The 17,688-nt window shown below is 43.7% G+C and overlaps 1 protein-coding gene and 4 non-coding genes across 9 annotated transcripts in view; 2 read left to right on the top strand and 3 right to left on the bottom strand.

Moving 5' to 3' along the window:
* The window catches only part of rhbdf1b (rhomboid 5 homolog 1b (Drosophila)), a 29,752-nt gene extending 17,764 nt beyond the window's left edge, over positions 1 to 11,988 (top strand). For 2 of the 5 annotated variants that reach the window (XM_062378654.1, XM_062378655.1), the window contains 16 exons: positions 3,467 to 3,695; positions 4,370 to 4,576; positions 6,354 to 6,476; positions 7,118 to 7,260; positions 7,374 to 7,628; positions 7,711 to 7,822; positions 7,927 to 8,001; positions 8,093 to 8,254; positions 8,547 to 8,647; positions 8,778 to 8,841; positions 9,036 to 9,130; positions 9,328 to 9,403; positions 9,711 to 9,811; positions 10,067 to 10,220; positions 10,734 to 10,957; positions 11,049 to 11,988. In XM_062378654.1, coding sequence (XP_062234638.1) covers positions 3,467 to 3,695; positions 4,370 to 4,576; positions 6,354 to 6,476; positions 7,118 to 7,260; positions 7,374 to 7,628; positions 7,711 to 7,822; positions 7,927 to 8,001; positions 8,093 to 8,254; positions 8,547 to 8,647; positions 8,778 to 8,841; positions 9,036 to 9,130; positions 9,328 to 9,403; positions 9,711 to 9,811; positions 10,067 to 10,220; positions 10,734 to 10,957; positions 11,049 to 11,244 — 2,317 coding nt within the window. In that variant the 3' untranslated portion in view covers positions 11,245 to 11,988. Of the gene's footprint in view, positions 1 to 572; positions 1,287 to 3,466; positions 3,696 to 4,369; positions 4,577 to 6,353; positions 6,477 to 7,117; positions 7,261 to 7,373; positions 7,629 to 7,710; positions 7,823 to 7,926; positions 8,002 to 8,092; positions 8,255 to 8,546; positions 8,648 to 8,777; positions 8,842 to 9,035; positions 9,131 to 9,327; positions 9,404 to 9,710; positions 9,812 to 10,066; positions 10,221 to 10,733; positions 10,958 to 11,048 lie in introns of those variants that run through there. The other 3 variants (XM_062378657.1, XM_062378656.1, XR_009911919.1) reach the window with 3 other exon arrangements.
* Positions 10,391 to 10,472, bottom strand: trnas-cga (transfer RNA serine (anticodon CGA)). Its single transcript has one exon. It is a non-coding gene; the product is annotated as a tRNA-Ser (tRNA).
* A 1,774-nt stretch (positions 11,989 to 13,762) lies between the features above and the next one.
* trnas-cga (transfer RNA serine (anticodon CGA)) lies at positions 13,763 to 13,844 on the bottom strand. Its single transcript has one exon. It is a non-coding gene; the product is annotated as a tRNA-Ser (tRNA).
* A 1,658-nt stretch (positions 13,845 to 15,502) lies between these two features.
* On the bottom strand, positions 15,503 to 15,584 carry trnas-cga (transfer RNA serine (anticodon CGA)). Its single transcript has one exon. It is a non-coding gene; the product is annotated as a tRNA-Ser (tRNA).
* A 1,537-nt stretch (positions 15,585 to 17,121) lies between these two features.
* On the top strand, positions 17,122 to 17,215 carry trnai-uau (transfer RNA isoleucine (anticodon UAU)). The gene is made up of 2 exons: positions 17,122 to 17,159; positions 17,180 to 17,215. It is a non-coding gene; the product is annotated as a tRNA-Ile (tRNA).
* Positions 17,216 to 17,688: the final 473 nt, after the last annotated feature.

The raw sequence follows: 17,688 nt of genomic DNA, 5'->3' as shown, positions 1-17,688 counted from the left end.
AGCTGCGATACCTCATCCCCAGAGGAGTTTGTAGATACAGGGTAAATCTTAGACTGTTCAAACAAAGTGTTTGCCAATGTGTTGCTACAAACTGCTGACTCGTAGTGTCACAGGGGGGGGGGGGGGGGGGGGCTGGGCTCCTTGTTCATGTGGAGGACAACAGGAAGTCTGTCTATGAGTCATGCTAAGGAGCCATTAAATCTGACAGAGTTGGACTCGTAGTAATTCATCTCAGTCACAGTGAAACTCCTAATGTTAGATCAAGTTCACACAGTTAACTGGAAAATTCTTTTGACTCCCACCACAAATATCTGAGAAGCTGTGGTTCTCACTCAAGGGGTTCGTCTTGGAGGAGCTAACCCTTTGTAGAATCCCTGCTCCATCGTGTGTTTGTGTTTGTGTGTGTGCGTGTGCGTGCGTGTGGGTCATGTTCAGGCATGTCCCATTGCCCTTCCTCCTCCAACCCTCCTTCCTCCTAATGTGCATGTGTGTATGTTCCATCTTTCTTCTCTCCCTCCCTTTAATCTCCCATTTCCTGTAGAGTGCTGGTATGTTAGAGGGAGAACTGGTGTTTACACGCACACACACACACACACCCACACACATACAGTAAAACAAGGCAGAGAGAGAGACGGACCTCACTGGGTGCTCTGGATGGGAGGATATTCAGTTTGACAAGGAGCAGAGCCGCTGTCCTCTTCACCCAGTGGGTCACATCCTTTTACGCGAGCTCTCGAGGATGGATACCGGAAGGTCGGCTAGATACTGACACATGTACACACTCGCTCACGCATGCACGGTCTTATGGAAACTTCTGTTGTGCGCTGGAGACACGGGGTCACAGAATTTAAGTTCCTCCCTCTCATTGTGCGCTGAATGAGCGGCTCCAGCTGCTAGAAGTCCTCTGCAGATCTCCTTCACATCAGGACTCTCACTGCCTCGACCAAGGAGATCAGCGCCCGCCCTCATCTGACTTTTCATTACTCGGCAGGACAGGAGAGTTCATGCCGAGTCTGGACATGTGGTAATCATCCCGTCTTTGCGTAACAGCAAGTGTAACAAGGTACCGCTGGCCTGGATATGAGGAAATCCCCTTATGGAACATTTGATGTGTGATCTGCGGAGGATCACTTGGCGTCCCGAGGATCAGGGTTTACCGCAGGTCAGGGGGTGAGCCGGGGACAGTATGTCAGGGATGCTGGTGATGGAGGCGACACAGCTCCACAGTCCCAGCTCCCCTCAGATATGACCCACCCACTGACCCCCTCCTGGAACTCTCTGGACAGGTGGGTGTGCTCTACTTTTGTTCAACCAGAGAAGAAGATACTGATCTAAAATGTTGATCTGAGTAAAGAGAGAGACAGGTTGACCAGCTGCTTGCTGTGTTTAACACACTGATATGAGAGTGGCATCAGTCTTCTGACTGAACTCTCACCAGGAAAGTGTATTTCCCAAGATGTCGAATAGGACTCATATCAGTTGCCACGATAAATGTTTTTTTCTTATTTCCTTTATGTATAAAGACAGATTTTTGTTCCTGAGAGAGGGTTTTAAACCCTTCTCTATAAGCAGAGAATGACAACGTGTTTGACCATCGCTCTGTGCTCACACGATGCATAAGCATTACATTGATATAAAGATAATTATGTTGTGATAATTACTATGATTTGATCGCCCTATTCTCCAACTATTCTTTCAGGGTTAAAGTTACAAAGTTTACTCAAGTAAAAGTAGATAGTATTAGCAGCAAAATGATCCTTAAAATTGTAAAGTAAGTAGTGTAGAAGTGTATGAATATTGACAAAGTTGGAAAATGTCCCCACATTTTTGTAAAGATAAATGACGGTTTCTTCAATAATGGACAGGCAACAGATTATAGTTGATTTGAAAGATCTGAACTTTAAGTAGTGAGGGAAAAATGGATTCATCCATTCAGCATCTACACTCTATTATCCAAGCTTGTATTGACATCCCACAAGGAGGTCATGTTTTGGCCAGTGTTTTGATCCCGATCAGCTGGACATCCAGGGATTTCTGTCACTCACATGGGGAGATAGAGCATTTAGTAACATGTTCCTTGCTTTCCCAGAAAGAAAACCAATTTATCTCTATAAAAACATAATCAGACATGTCTAGGGGACCGATATTTATGAATGAGTCTGTGATTAAATCTGGAGCCAGTAAATTTTAACTGTAGTTTCTTCAGGGGTCTGTGGCAGAGGCATGTGCTCTATTGAGTGCCGCTCTTGTTCTGTGTGTTCAGTGGCACCATTTGTTCACAAGAGTTGCCCCTTGACTTTTCTCCCTGATGAGTCTCAAACCTCTAATTATGGTAGATTTCTACAGCCCTACCTGGAGGATACAGCTAATTCATGGGGGCTAATGTCGCTTTAATCTTCAGAGGATTCGTGTGGTTATAAAGTTGTTGTGAATATTTCATTTGGGGTTTTGTGTGGGTTAATATGACGTGCATGCCTGTGGGTGCACATGCCCTTTTTCCCAAACCTGTCTTATTTCTGGGACATGTTTCTCTGGAAGGACGGACAGTCATGGCCACGCCGCCCCCTCCCTGCCCTTAAAAGGCTTCTCCAGCTGGCCTCTGTCTTCACGATGAGCACCGAGTGTTTATTAGAGTGTCCTGTTCTCCAAACAGTTTCCCTGCTCGTGGCCTCCTCCTCCACCTCCATGCTGCCTGGTCCAAGGGGAAAGAAAGGGACCAAGAGGCAAACAATGAATGAGAATTTCAATGAGAAACACACACACACAGAAACAACTATGACAGGACAACTACTGCAACATCTGCTTCTTTACTGCTGAACGAGCAGTACCGTCATGTTGTGTTGAGAAACATGACGGTATTCCAGAGAGAGAGAAAAAAATACGAGAAGGGAGCTGAACTCACAGGGATTTCCTTGTCTGAGATGTAGACATGTTACGTGAGAGACCGTTCTCTAATCGACCGGTCTAATCCTGACCCATATCGCGTCCCGACTCCTCATTATAATCTCTGCATCTGCAAAGTTTAAGCTGATTTGTGCTTTTGAAATAGTTTTTTTTTCTTTGTCCTGCGGCAAGGGTTATTGGTTTCCATTCACCCCACGTGCCATATTCACTCTTTCCAACAGCTTTAGCATAATTCTATGAAAAAATTATTCAATCACAGTGGAAACAAGGATATAGGAATCCCGGCTATAGTGATTAACCGTTTATTTGTATTAAAAAGCTCTGTGTGTGTGTGTGTGTGTGTGTGTGTGTGTTACCTTTCCCTCATGCTCCTTCAATTAAGGAGCAAAGACTATTCAGCATTTGACTCGATTGAATCAAACAAGTCTTCTGCACAAATATGAAATAACAGTTTTAATTGATAACTCTACTTGTTGATTGCATTTTGCCACCTCTACTTTCTCATTAATCCGACCCCTTCAGATTTCACATAATTACTAACAGGAGTCCTTCCTCTCCGCAGGGGTACGGCCGACTGGTTTGGCGTGAGCAAAGACAGCGACAGCACCCAGCGATGGAGGAGGAAGAGCCTGCAGCACTGCGGCCATCTCTACGGAGGCCTGAAGGCTCAGGTGATGAGGGAAATGGAGCTCCACAGCCAGGACAACCTCTCCCTGGCCAGCACTGAGACCCCTCCTCCCCTCTACCTCCCTCCCCTCCACCCCAGTCACCACCACTATGGCATGCAGAGGGTAGGCCAGCGCCTCGGGGGAATACACAGGACAAATCACTTCTTTCTCTCCGCTTCTTTCACTCTCCAGATTTACGGCGCTCGCTTTACCTCTTTGCTCTGTCGTCTTGCCTAGGGTTCGATTGATGGATCTTTGGTGACTAGTATGTGAAGTTCTAGTTTTTGTGAACATGTCTTTGAATGTTATCCTAATATTACAAGGTTTGCAAGGGGACTTAAAAAGTCTCAAATTTGATAACCTAATTTTAGGCCTCAAAAAGTCTTAAAATTAATTTAAAGCCATTTCCTTAATAGAATTGTTTTGGCAGCTAAATGGTTTGTTAAGTCTCGAAACCCAACCCTAAGTGTGTTGTGTTGACATGCGTTTCTGAAAGCTCAGGTTTTTACTATTACTTATTTTTAAGATAATATTCTAACACATGCCGGTGAATACTTAACCCAAATATTGCCAGTTTTTATGTGACATGCTACTGTCAATAATTGAATCAAGTATTGAAAGGCCAAATAACATTGATACTTAACAAAACTACTGACTGAAAAAGCTGCTTCACCAGATACATCAATCTAACCCTAGTTTAGTTGTGTGCGTTATGTGCATCATTCCTACTGTCCACTGTTAGTACGCTATACGTTTACTGTGGTATATGTGGCTTGCCTGTGTGTGTGTGTGTGCAGATCGTAGACCCCCTGGCCCGGGGGCGTGCCTTCCGCATGGTGGAAGAGGTGGACGGCGTCAGTGTCCCACAAACTCCCCTCACACCTGGCACCGCCTCCCTCTGCTCCTTCTCGAGCTCCCGCTCCGCCCTCAACCGGCTGCCGCGAAGACGCAAACGGGACTCTGTTGCTGTCATGAGTCTCAAAGTTGCTGCAGCACTTATGAAGGTGTTTTTTTTTCTCACTAAAAAATGTATTTAGAAAAAAAAACCTATATCGCTCAATGTTCTATGCTTTGCCAAATCTGTGCTTCAGACTCTTCCAACCTGCTGTCAACCCCCAGTTTACCTGAAATCCAAAATACCTGTTAATGCATAGGAACAGGTATTACTTCCATTATTGGCTCTCAGCAGTACATCCAGTCTATCAAAGGAGACTGGGCTCAGGATATATGAATACATTTACACATTAACTAGAAGGGCACTCAGAGAGCACATACTGTATACCGTATGCCACTTCATCACCATATTGCTCATTGAAATGCATAATACCTGTACACAGGAATGAAACTGTTCACTTTTAACATATATCCGTTTTTGATACAGCTGAAAGGAATATGTGTTTCCGTACAGTAACTTGAGTCAGGATCACGATCTGGATCGACACCAACTTCCCCCTGTTCATATATAATAACAATATATACTACTTTTTAAATAAAGATCTCTGAAATATTTCTTGATTAAAAAAAACTTATCTCACATAGAAAATCCTGGATTCGCCTCCTCCTCTGTGCCAAAATTATTATTTTTCAGTACTTTGTGACAGATCTCTAAAAGGACAATACTAAATTACAACTGGAGTTTACACAGTTACACAGCACAATACACTGAGTTCCCATGCACAAACACACACTCACAAATTTAATCTCCATCATTTTATCTTTTTGTGAAGCGATTCTTGGAAAAACTCTCCCTCTATTATATTTTCGCCGTGTCCTGGTCTCCTGCACATGAATGGACGGGATTTATCTTTGAGTTAATCTGTGTATTTATGCGTGTGTATATTTAAGCGTGTGTGTCGGCATGTTATGTAAAACCAGAGATCCACAGTGGTTCCGTGGATTAAACTCTTCACAGTGATGTGCGGATGACGCTCTGTGGCTCCCTGGCTGCAGATCTACACTCATAAGGGTGTGTTGAGCGCAGAGAGGGGGGGGGGCTCACCAGCAGATGGTCCATGGGGATACACATAGAATGCTCAGATATCTGCTGGATTGCGGTCAGAATATTCCAGATGTGTAGAACTAATCCAGGGACACACGGGCGGTGGCTGCTGCTTAGTCATTAACTAAGAGCCCGACACCGCCGGGGATTCCTCCAGATGAACTGTCGGGATCAGGGAACACAATCCTCTTCAACACCACCGCTGAGAGCACTGGCTGAAATCCTATCGACTTTGGTCTCATGTGCTAACAGCAGTAAAATCCCTGTGTAAATTGCTGTCGCAGCGATAAACTCATGTGTGAAAATACTACACGTGTCACCTTTTTACATCTTTTCAGTCCAGTACAGAGAATATCACTATGCGCCAGTGTGATGTCAGTAGATGATGATGTTTGTGTGTATTTCAATATGGAGAGACTTCAATTGAAACTGCACAACAAGAGTGATGCCTTAAGGTGCTTAGACTCCCATCTTGGTTATAAGGGGTTTGAGACCCTGCTGGTGGTTGTGATGGGATGTAGAGATGCTGCCGATCTAAATGAGATGATGTCTGGACTACAGGGTTCTGGATATGTAGAGTGGAGGTGATCACGGAGGAGGAGGGTCACATCTAATCACTGAAATGACAGCTGACAACGAGAGGAGCAAGAACAGCTTTGAGTTTGTACAGAAACAACATAATTGGCTAATTGATCACTGAAACCTCCAACAGGCAGCTGATTAGAAGTGACCAGGAGAGTCATAGAGACCTTTAGCTGAACTTCTTCTTTTCTGTCCATCAGGGCCGGACGTTAGGAGACGACACCGCCGGGCGACATCGACGCCGGAGTTTCATCCCTCCTAGTTTCTATGAAGACGACACCGTGGACCTTTCTGATGATCTGGACACTTCCTTCTTCACCAGAGTGAGCAGACAACACACGTCCACACACTATCAGTGGCTAGTCTTCATGTCCTACAGCCGGGAGTCATGTTTTTCTGTATCTTTCTTGTAGAAGAGGCTTTCGTCTTTTATGTGTTTTTTTTACAGTAAAAAATCATCATTATAAGCAACTGCAAGTTTTTAAAGCTTTCTTTTTTGTAATTTGACCACAAGTGGGTAGAATAGAGTGATGTGCAATGTTCTCTGATGTCTGTACACTCTGTACACTCACCAAACCTGTGTAGAGGAATATTTGCCTGTGCGTTCGTCTTGCCTTCAAATCTCATCCTCATCTTCTGTCATTCGATCTGTGATGAAAATGAACTGAACTCACATCAAAGTTGTTTCTTCATGTAAATGAAAGAGAAACATTCTCATCCAACCACTTGATGTTTTGATTCCATGCACTCGCTTGTGGTCTGAGCATGTGTTGCTATATGTGCTGTGGATTTATCAAGTTCAAGTTCACAGTTAATTTATGTAATTCCAACAATATCTGTAAGACATACAGTGGAAGGAAATTGTGTTTCCAGGACCAGTGTGCACATACAGTTAAAGACCATTTCTATTGGCTCATGCTCTGCCAGCTTCGAAGACCCTCTCACTCAGTTCTGATCTTTGCAGGACGGTCTGCATGATGAGCTGTCCACTTATGCAGATGAGGTTTTCGAATCACCGTCAGAGGCTGACCTCAAATATCTGGATGAGAGCGAGCTCACAGGAAGTGCCCTGGATAAGAATGAACTGGAGATGAGTCACCTCATGCTGTGAGTTAAACTTTCCTTACAGAATTCTTCATATGCACACACGAGCCTCTTGAATGCCAGATATTTCCAGCACTGAAATAATGTTTCCTCTGCGTCCCTCTGCCTGGATCCAGGCCTTTGGAGCGAGGATGGCGCAAAGCGAAAGACGTCTCTCTGGTCCAGCCCAAAATGCGTCTCAAGCAGGAGGTGGTAAGTGTCAACAGCCGACAGCAGCGCGGACAACGGATCGTGGTTCCGGTTAAGAAGCTGTTTGCCCGAGAGAAGAGGCCGTACGGGCTCGGCATGGTTGGACGTCTCACAAACCGGACGTACCGCAAGCGCATTGACAGCTTTATCAAGAGGCAGATTGAAGACATGGATGATCACAGGTGAAGTAGCTGCTTCTACTTTTACTCAGAGGATTATATTTAGTTTAGTCCAGAAACTAGAAACTCTTTCCGTCCTCTCCAGGCCTTTCTTCACCTACTGGATCACATTCGTCCACTTGCTCATCACCATTCTGGCTGTGACTATCTACGGCATCGCCCCTGTGGGCTTCTCACAACACGAAACTGTTGATTCTGTAAGTGCAGCTAACAGAATAGCTTTAGAATAATTTCTGTGAATTTGTGATGAATTTCCTCTAGAACTGTGTGTTGCCTGTGTAACACAAACAACTTTTTTCAGGTGTTGAGGAACAAAGGAGTTTATGAAAGTGTGAAGTTTGTCCAACAAGAAAACTTCTGGGTGGGACCGAGCTCAGTGAGTATTTGCTATTTATTCATTTGCCAACCTCATCGGCGGAGGTGTGAACTCTCCTGAGTGCTGTAATGTCTCCACCTGCTGCCTGCAGGAGGCGCTGATCCACCTGGGAGCCAAGTTTTCCCCGTGCATGCGTCGGGACGAGGAGATCCAGATACTGATGCAGAAAACGAGAGCGAAAGAGAGAGAGTCTGGCTGCTGCGTGAGGAACGACCGCTCCGGCTGCCTGCAGACGTTACAGGAGGAGTGCTCGGTAAAAACCACATTTTTATAGTCAAAAGAATTGACTGATACCTGACTGAGCTCAAGTTATGTTAAATCTGTCTGGGAGGAAATTGTGCTTGCGAGCTTCAATTTCTGCAAACTTGTATTATAGACCGTCATAAAAGATGCATTTAACATTTAACAGTACAGTAGCAGGTTAAAATGCCTCATGGATCCCTTTGAATCAGTTCTTGTTGCAGCATTTACCAGAAGGAGCAGAAAGTGTGCAGCTTACTGTTTATAATCTTTTTTAACATACCTCTGTCCGTGTGCTACTGCAGAGCACCCTGGCAGTGTGGGTGAAGTGGCCTCAGCACCCGAGTGTTCCCTATCTGAAGGGTGAGCTTCGACAGCATGGTGCAGTCTGCCACCAGGACCCCAGGTGATTAAATAAATACTTTGTATGATCATATATTGATATTATCCAAACTAATTAGTGTTTGGACCAAGTCGATCTTTTAAATAACGAACATATTCACTCTTTCTTGTATCTGTTGAATTTTATTTGATAGAATTTGTCTGGAGCCAGCCTCAGTTTCCCCTCATGAGTGGCCTGATGACATCACCAAGTGGCCAGTGAGTGCAGTTACATTCATAAAGAAGAGAACGTGTGTGGTGTGGTGATAAGGGATAAGGGATGACAGGCTAATGTCCAGTAATCCAGTCAATCCATGTCCTGTCCCTGAATCTAATTTTGAATAATATTGAAATATAGGTGTAATTGAAAGAACTCTGATTCTAAACTTTTCCTTTGTTTACAATCTGTCCAGATCTGCACAAGGTACAACTCTGGGAATCACACCAACCTCCCCCACATAGACTGCACCATCACAGGCCGGCCCTGCTGCATCGGAACCAAAGGACGGTACGGAGCGATGTCACTGTGGCTCTGAGCCTTTATCATTGATCTGTTCTGCACGTGCACCACAATCATCTCCCTCTCTTTTGGCTACTCTCATGATTAAATATCGCACCATGTGTTCTCACCTCTCTTTATGATCTCTGAATTTTCCTTTCTCTATGAACTGTCACTGATGAAGCTAATGAAGTGTTGTGTTGTAGGTGTGAAATCACTTCCAGAGAGTATTGTGACTTTATGCACGGCTACTTCCATGGAGAGGCTACTCTCTGCTCACAGGTGGGACAAACAGATTATAGCAGAATTTATAAATATGTAATTTTGCTAATGCCGGTCAGTTTTTCAGAGGGTATCTGTGATGTATAGATCCATTTTAACCAATGCAGCTGAAGCTTGGATTCACGACCTTGGTTTTGCACTGCAGGTCATTGACTTATTTGCAGACTGATCGCACCACTGCTGTTAGAGTGCTGTGAATTAAAGGGCTTTGGACTTAATTCAACACCTTCATCTTCCTTCACAGGGTGGCAGTGGATATCCACCTCTGACTGTGTTTCTCCTGACTCTCTCTTTCTCTCTCTTTCAGGTGGCGTGTATGGATGATGTGTGTGGTTTGCTGCCTTTTCTCAACCCAGAGATCCCAGACCAGTTTTCCCGACTCTGGCTGTCTCTCTTTCTTCATGCAGGGTGACTGAATCCCTCCCTTTATTGTTCATCTCAGAATAAACCCCAGCATTTATGAAAAATAATGTGTTTAAATTCGCAAAATTCTGGGGAACCTGTCTTCTGCCAATGTCTCTGTCCACTTCATGCTAGCTGTCCCCTCGATAAAGTCAAAAATCCCCAAAAATATCTTACAAAGCAAAAAGTGAAACATGAAAAGTAACTTGCTGGCTGTTTGTCATTTTGTGTGTGTGTGTCTGTGTGTGTGTGTGTGTGTAGGATCCTGCACTGCCTGGTGTCAGTGTTGTTCCAGATGACCGTACTGAGGGATATAGAGAAGCTGGCTGGCTGGCTGAGAATCTCCATCGTCTACATGCTCAGTGGCATCACTGGAAACTTGGCCTCAGCCATCTTCCTGCCTTACAGAGCGGAGGTACAGTGTCACTCGATCAAAACAAAACTGTACGAGCTAGTGGTGTAGTTTTAAATGGTAATCTATACTGGTGCTCAGCAGCAGAGCACCCACAGAAAGAACAGTCCCCTTATGAAACCACATTCAAATTCACTAGATACAGATTTTAATTAGTATCTCACCACTATATGCGTCACGAACAGGATTTGAACCTGTGCGGGGAAACCCCATTGGATTTCGAGTCCAACGCCTTAACCTCTCGGCCACCGTGACCTACATATGGCTATTTAATATACATAGTTTACTGCAGACAGTTATGATTCGTAGAGGTAGGTTAAATCTAGTTTGATCAGACATTTTAGTTTCCTGTTGAACATACAAAAGTTGCTCAGGAGACAAAAAAAGACAAGAAAATTAGCATCTGGAGTTGTAAGAGGTCTGGGTTCAGGGACTACTTCATCTGATGACCTGAGAAACACAGATTTCATTCAGTGGATGTGTGTTATATCTTCATCTCCCCCGTGCTCACCTCAGGTGGGTCCGGCCGGCAGCCAGTTCGGTATCCTGGCCTGTCTGTTCGTGGAGCTGTTTCAGAGCTGGCAGATCCTCGAGCGACCCTGGCGGGCGTTTGCCAAGCTGGTGGCCATCTCGATCTTCTTCTTCTCCTTCGGTTTGCTGCCATGGATTGACAACTTTGCGCACATCTGCGGCTTTGTATCAGGATTCTTCCTGTCCTTCGCCTTCCTGCCGTACATCAGGTAGGTGAAGGAAAGGGAAGAACTTCTCTAACTTGCTCTTTAACCTTCATTATGTGATGAATGTTGCTCTGTGGGTTTTTTCCCCCTCCAGTTTTGGGCCTTCTGACATGTACCGCAAACGGGTCCAGATCTGCATCTTCCTGCTGGTCTTCTTCGCCCTGCTCGCCGCCTTGGCCGTTCTCTTCTACGTCTACCCCGTCAAGTGCGACTGGTGCGAGTACCTCACCTGCATCCCCATCACTAACAAGCTCTGCGAGAAGTACGACCTGAACGCCCACCTCCTCTGAACCACACGGGTGTTTCGTGCACGCGACTTGGGACCGAGCAGGAACATTTCTCCTGGTGATAAAACCTGTGCATGAAAGCCTGAGTAGAAATATTCATGTACATGGGAGTAAAACAGGACTGAGAAGGAGTAACGGTTGATTAATGTGTGACTGATCTCTAGCTGGGCTAATCACTGACCAGTCACACATGGAGGGGGGTGGGGGATGGGGGGTTACACAGGCGACTGTTCCTTGCCAAATCATTTACCTCTCTTCTTACGGGACTCAACAGCACCTCTCAGTGGCCAAAAGGAACCTGCCACCCTGACGTCTTCTGCAGAGGAGGAGCTGAGGAGATTTGTTTTGTACTTCGTTTTACTGTCCTAACAGTTTAATCCATTTATTGGATTTTCTTAGAGTTAAGACTCGCCAGTAAATGTGACTCTGACTGTGCCTTATTGACACACAACCACACACACATACACACATGTTGTTTTGTGCCATGTGTCAGTTTGTGTCAGAGGTTTCTGGCACCACAGGTCGTTATTAATTTAGCTTTGTCGAAACAGTTTTTCACAATCTGACAAAATCCCGTAAAATATGTGTTGACACAGCCTTTAATGCACTTCTGTCACGGATGGATTGTTTTTTTATATTCACCCTGTGTCTAAATGGCCAGTGCATAGTGGAATTTGTGATGTTTGTTTTTTTAATTGAAAGTGGTTGCGTTTTAGCTACCTGGCAATAAAGACAACAGGACAACGACTTTGGCTCATTCCTTCTGTTTGTGTGTTATCTATGTGTCATCGCTGCTCCAGATGATGCTTGAGCCTCAGCATCACTCTGCAGGTGATGGTATATTAAACACAAGGTGGTCTGAGCAGTGTCTGTGGATCACTTTTTTAATGGCTATATAGTTTAAGATACCAACCAAAATGAAACAAGATATTTCATTAGTTTGGTGTGGTACGAATATGTTTTATTTTCTGCAGTGGTCCGTGTTCCAGTGGAGCAATCGGTCAGCGCGGGCTACTTATAAGATAGTAATCTGCAGAGCTATTCCGAGGTTGTGAGTTCGATCTTCACCTGGAGCATCACTGGATGGTCGGTGTACAAGTAACTGTTCACAAAACCTAGGTCAGATGTTAATTTATTAAACTAGGCTACTGGTGTCCATCTATATCAACACAAACTTTTCTCTAACTGCACAACCTACTTCCTGTGTGATACCTTGTGTGGGTTTGCATGAGGATAGTTTTACACAGAGGCCCCTGGCTGAAGAAGTGATCCCCAGTTGCTTCAATTGTATTGGATTTGGCTGCAACTCCTGCAATTAAGTAATCAAATGTCTATGTTAGTTAATACCAGTGATATTTCTGCTTTGAATATTCTACAGTTTACTGTAGAATATTCTAACAGTACTCTTGAGGGTTTTACATGCCAATCTCTTCTAGACCAAGATAACGTCCTTCATAAAAAACAGGTATAACTGGGTGGTGAAAAAAAGGTTTGTGTTCTGTCTTTCAAGTCTCCAGTGGCGCAATCGGTCAGCGTGCAGTACTTATAAGACAGTGACCTACAGAGCGATGCTGAGGTTTTGAGTTCAACCCTCACCTGGAGCAGAATACTTTTACCTTGTTGGGAGAAGTGACTTCTCCCGAGACACAATTTATGAATACTTCCGACCTTCACTTTCACTCAGTAACTACCTTGACCTTGTGTGTGTGTGGATGCAGCGCTGCCTGGTGTCAGTGTTGTTCCAGATGACCATGTTGAGGTACAGTGTCACCATCAAAACCAAACATTACGAGCTTCTGGTGTAGTTTTCAATGTTAAACTATACTGGCACTCATTAGCTCGGCTACTGGTTGTACCAGCACCAATAAATATTGGTCTCCTAAACATGTCTGATAGTTGTCTCTGAGAAATCAATTGAAATGAAAAAAAAATACATTCTTGCAATATTAAAGAAAGTGAAAGGCATTGGCACCAAAATTTAACGTCATCATTCCCGACCCAAACCGTGGTAACTGTCCCGTAGCTTCAGATGAAACATAACCTGCTATGCGTAATCATAGGCAATAGAATTTGATTTGAATAAATCAAATTTGAATAAAATATAGAAAAAGATTACTCTTTATTACTTTTACAATGGGTAGATTTGCAGTATTCCAGCAGCAAGTGTCAATATAAGCATTAGTGAGTAATAAGTAGCATGCCAAACTTTAGTGCAAAGATGATAATACTTTTGTGTAATAATATAAAACATGAAGAATAATATAAATTTAAATAAACTAATATATACAGTGTACGGTGTGGAAACATTTGTGAAGTGTGAGAATATGTTGTGTGAATGGATTGCACATGAACCATCAATATTGCACAGTGAAGAGTTCATGATGGGTGCATGTAGTTCTACTGGGAGGAGAGCTGGTTGTACAGTCTTACTGCTGCAGGAAGGAACCACCAGCGATACCTCTGCCCAGTGGTGAGGGTGGGACTACTTGCCACCAAAGAGGCATTAAGGTTTAAAGAAGTTCGTCACGAACAGGGTTCGAACCTGTGCGGGGAAACCCCATTGGATTTCGAGTCCAACGCCTTAACCTCTCGGCCACCGTGACATGTTTACATTTAATTAATATACACATTTAACTGCAGACAGTTATGATGGGCAGAGAAGTATATGAACTGATTGCAGGATGATCGGACATCCATAAAACTGGATGTTAGTCTGTGGGTCTGTGGGTTCATTTACATCAGCCTCCAGACAACAAACTAACTGGATTGCTGGTATTACAAAAATGTAAAGTATCACTATAAAGTATCACTCTGCACCTAACCTGGTGAAAACTAACCTACTGATGTTCATCTTCAAACTATAACCTAAAACTTGGTGGTCTGAGCAGTGTCTGTGGATCACTTTTTTAATGGCTATATAGTTTAAGATACCAACCAAAATGAAACAATTTATTTCATTAGTTTGGTGTGGTACGAATATGTTTCATTTTCTGCAGTGGTCCGTGTTCCAGTGGCGCAATCGGTCAGCGCGGGGTACTTATAAGGATAGTTTTATTCAGAGGCCCCTGGCTGAAGAAGTGATCCCCAGTTGCTTCAATTGTATTGGATTTGGTTGAAGCTCTGCTTACTGCTGAAACTCCAAAAGTCTTTTGTGGACTCAAACACTTCACCCACCCTCCATCGGCACAGAGGTGAGTAAAGTTAGTTATATTTTTCTATGAAGTAGCCCTTTAATGCTTTGTGATAAAGTATATTCATGAGAAGAAAAAAAAAATTGTCTATGTTAGTTAACACCAGTAATATGTCTGCTTTGAACAGTTAAGTGTAGAATCTTCACAACAGGACCCTTGAAGGTTTTACATTTCTTGTTGACCAAGATAACATCTTTCATAGCAGACAGATGTAACTGGATGCTAAATTGTAAACTTCAAGTTGTTCATTTTCAACGCTCCAGTAGAGTAATCGGTCAGCACGCACTACTTATAGGACAGTGACCTGCAGAGCAATGCTGAGGTTGTGAGTTCGACCCTCACCTGGAGTAGTATGTTTTTACTTTGGTTTTAGGGAGCAGTGACTGGTCACGAGACACAACTAGTGAAGACTTCAGTCTTTCAGGTTCAGTCAGTAACTACCATGACATTTTGTGTGTGTGATCCTAAACTGCCTGCTGTCGGTGTTGTTCCAGATGACCGTGCTGAGGACAGAGAGCTGGTTGAGAATCTCCATCATCTACATGCTCAGTGGCATCCCTGGAAACTTGGCCTCAGTCATCTTCCTGCCTTATAGAGCGGAGGTACAGTGTCACCATCAAAACAAAACAGTACAAGCTACTGGTGTAGATTTTAATGGTAAACTTTACTGGTACTCAGTAGCTGAGCCCCAACAGTCCCCTTGGGAAACCACATTAAAGTAAGTAATAAAGCAACACTAGTGTAAAGATAATAATACTTACTAAGTGTAAGGAATATAATACATATAGAAAAATGTAAATAAACGAATATATACAGTGTAGCAACATATGTGCAGTGTGAGACTATGGTCTGTGAATGGATTGCACATGAACCATTAATATTACAGTTAAGAGTGTAGTCCATGACAGGTGCATGTAGTTAAGAACGACCAGCGATACCTCTGCCTAGTGCTGTGATGGCAGGGGGTGGGACTAATTGTCCCAACTGAGTCAGGCTGGCGACAGAGTCAAGTCAGCAGTTGAAAAGTAATCCAAAGAAGGTTTCAAGAGTCATTTAGTTCCAAGGAAGTTCGTCACGAACAGGATTCGAACCTGTGCGGGGAAACCCCATTGGATTTCGAGTCCAACGCCTTAACCTCTCGGCCACCGTGACATATTTACATGATATTAATATACAAATTTCTCTGCAGACAGTTATGATGGGCAGAGAAAGGATATGAACTGATTGCAGTGGTGCAGGATGACCGCACATCCATAAAACTGAATGGTAGTCTGTGGGTCTGTGGGTAAATTTACATCAGCCTCTGGACAACAAACTAACTGGGTTGCTGGTATTACAAAAATGTAAAGTATCACTCTGCACCTGCCCTGGTGAAAAGTTGGTGTATTAAACTAAACTACTGATGTTCATCTTCAAATTACAACAACTTTTACTTTTCACTAACTGCACAACCTACTTCCTGTTGGATACCTTGTGTGGGTTTGGAAGAGGATAGTTGTACACAGAGGCCCCTGGCTGAAGAAGTGATCCCCAGTTGCTTCAATCGTATTGGATTTGGCTGCAACGCTGTTTACTGCTGAAACTCCAAAAGTCTTTCGTGGACTCAAACACTTCACCCACCTTCCATCTGCATAGAGATGAGTAGAGTTAGTTATAGGGAGAGGCGTTGGACTAGTGGCAGAAAGTTGGATTATGGGCATAGAATCCAATGTTGGTCTTTGGTTCGACTCCACGCAGTGACAACACAAAACCATACCTGGACGGACAACACCTGCATCTGTTTCCCACTATCTAAGTGCCTACCCCACTGTCTAAGTGCTCCTGAGCAAGGCACCTTACTCCCCCAACACCTGCTCTCCGGGCACTGTGCATGGCTGCCCACTGCTCTGTGTGTCCTCCTGTGTTCACCAGATGGGACAAAAGCAGACAACAAATTTCCCCCCATTTGCATGTTGTGTGTGGGACCAATAAATGTATCTGCTTCTACTTATATTTTTCTATGAACTTTACCATTAATGATTTGGAGACAAAGTATATTTATGTAGAAAAAATGTATTATCTATGTTAGTTAATACCATTAATATTTCCGCTTTGAACAGTTTAGTGTAGCTCTTCACAGCAGGCCTCATGAAGGATTGACATGTCAACATCTTGTTGACCAAGATAACATCTATCATAGTATCGTATATTGTATGCAGCCGAGAGGTCGATGATGTTGTAGAAGTTGTTGGTGATGAGGGAAGGATTCCGAGGACCCAGTAGTTTCAGTGTAACGGAGTTTATTACAAGAAATGACAGGTCGGGACGGGCATCTAGATACCCGGAGACACACAGCCAATAGTGAAATCTGACGTGCGGGGTTCTTACACACAGTTATATAGGGACATTGGTTCCGCCCTTGACTTCAGGTAAATGACGTCCCCTATGGGACTTTTGAACCCATCAACCAGCTGGTCAGAAACAACTCCCTAGGTCAAAGGTCATCCCAAAAAGGTAGAGAGCAAACACTATAAACATCTGGAGGGCTCTCCGAAAAAGTCAAAGAGTCCAGAGGGCAGGCAACATATATGTAAGCCTGTCATTATGTTTTAAGCACATACCAACTTGTTTTATTCTAACGAATACACGACCGTAGCAGACAGGTGTAACTGGACGAATAAAAATATAATTCATGTTTTGCACTTTCAAGGCTCCAGTGGCGCAATCGGTCAGCGCGCAGTACTTATAAGACAGTGACCTGCAGAGCAATGCTGAGGGTGTGAGTTCGACCCTCACCTGGAGCAGAATGGTTTTACCTTGTTGGGAGAAGTGACTTGTTCCAAGACCGAACTTATGAAGACTTCAGTCCTTCAGTTTCACTCAGTAACTACCTTCACTGTATGTGTGTAACTAGGAAGCTGCCCTGCCTGGTGTCAGTGTATTCCAGATGACATAGAGACCATCAAAACAAAACAGTATGAGCTACTTCAGCTTCTGGTGTAGTTTTCAATGTTAAACTATACTACAATGTTAAGCTACTGGTTGTACCTGCACCAATAAATATTGGTCTCCTAAACATGTCTGATAGTTGTCTCTGAGAAATCAATTGAAATGTAAAAAAAACTTTCTTGCAAGTGAAAGAAGTCGGCACCAAAATTTGACGTCATCTTTCCCGACCCAAACCATGGTAACTGTCCCGTAGCTTTGGCTTAACAAGAGATAAACACAGATGAAAACATACGTGCTATGCGTAATAATAGGCAATAGAATTTAATTT

This window comes from Platichthys flesus, chromosome 20 (assembly GCF_949316205.1).
Source record: "Platichthys flesus chromosome 20, fPlaFle2.1, whole genome shotgun sequence".
Lineage (NCBI taxonomy): Eukaryota > Metazoa > Chordata > Actinopteri > Pleuronectiformes > Pleuronectidae > Platichthys > Platichthys flesus.
The sequence above is the reverse complement of the archived record's forward strand: the minus strand, read 5'-3'. Positions and strand labels throughout refer to the sequence as shown.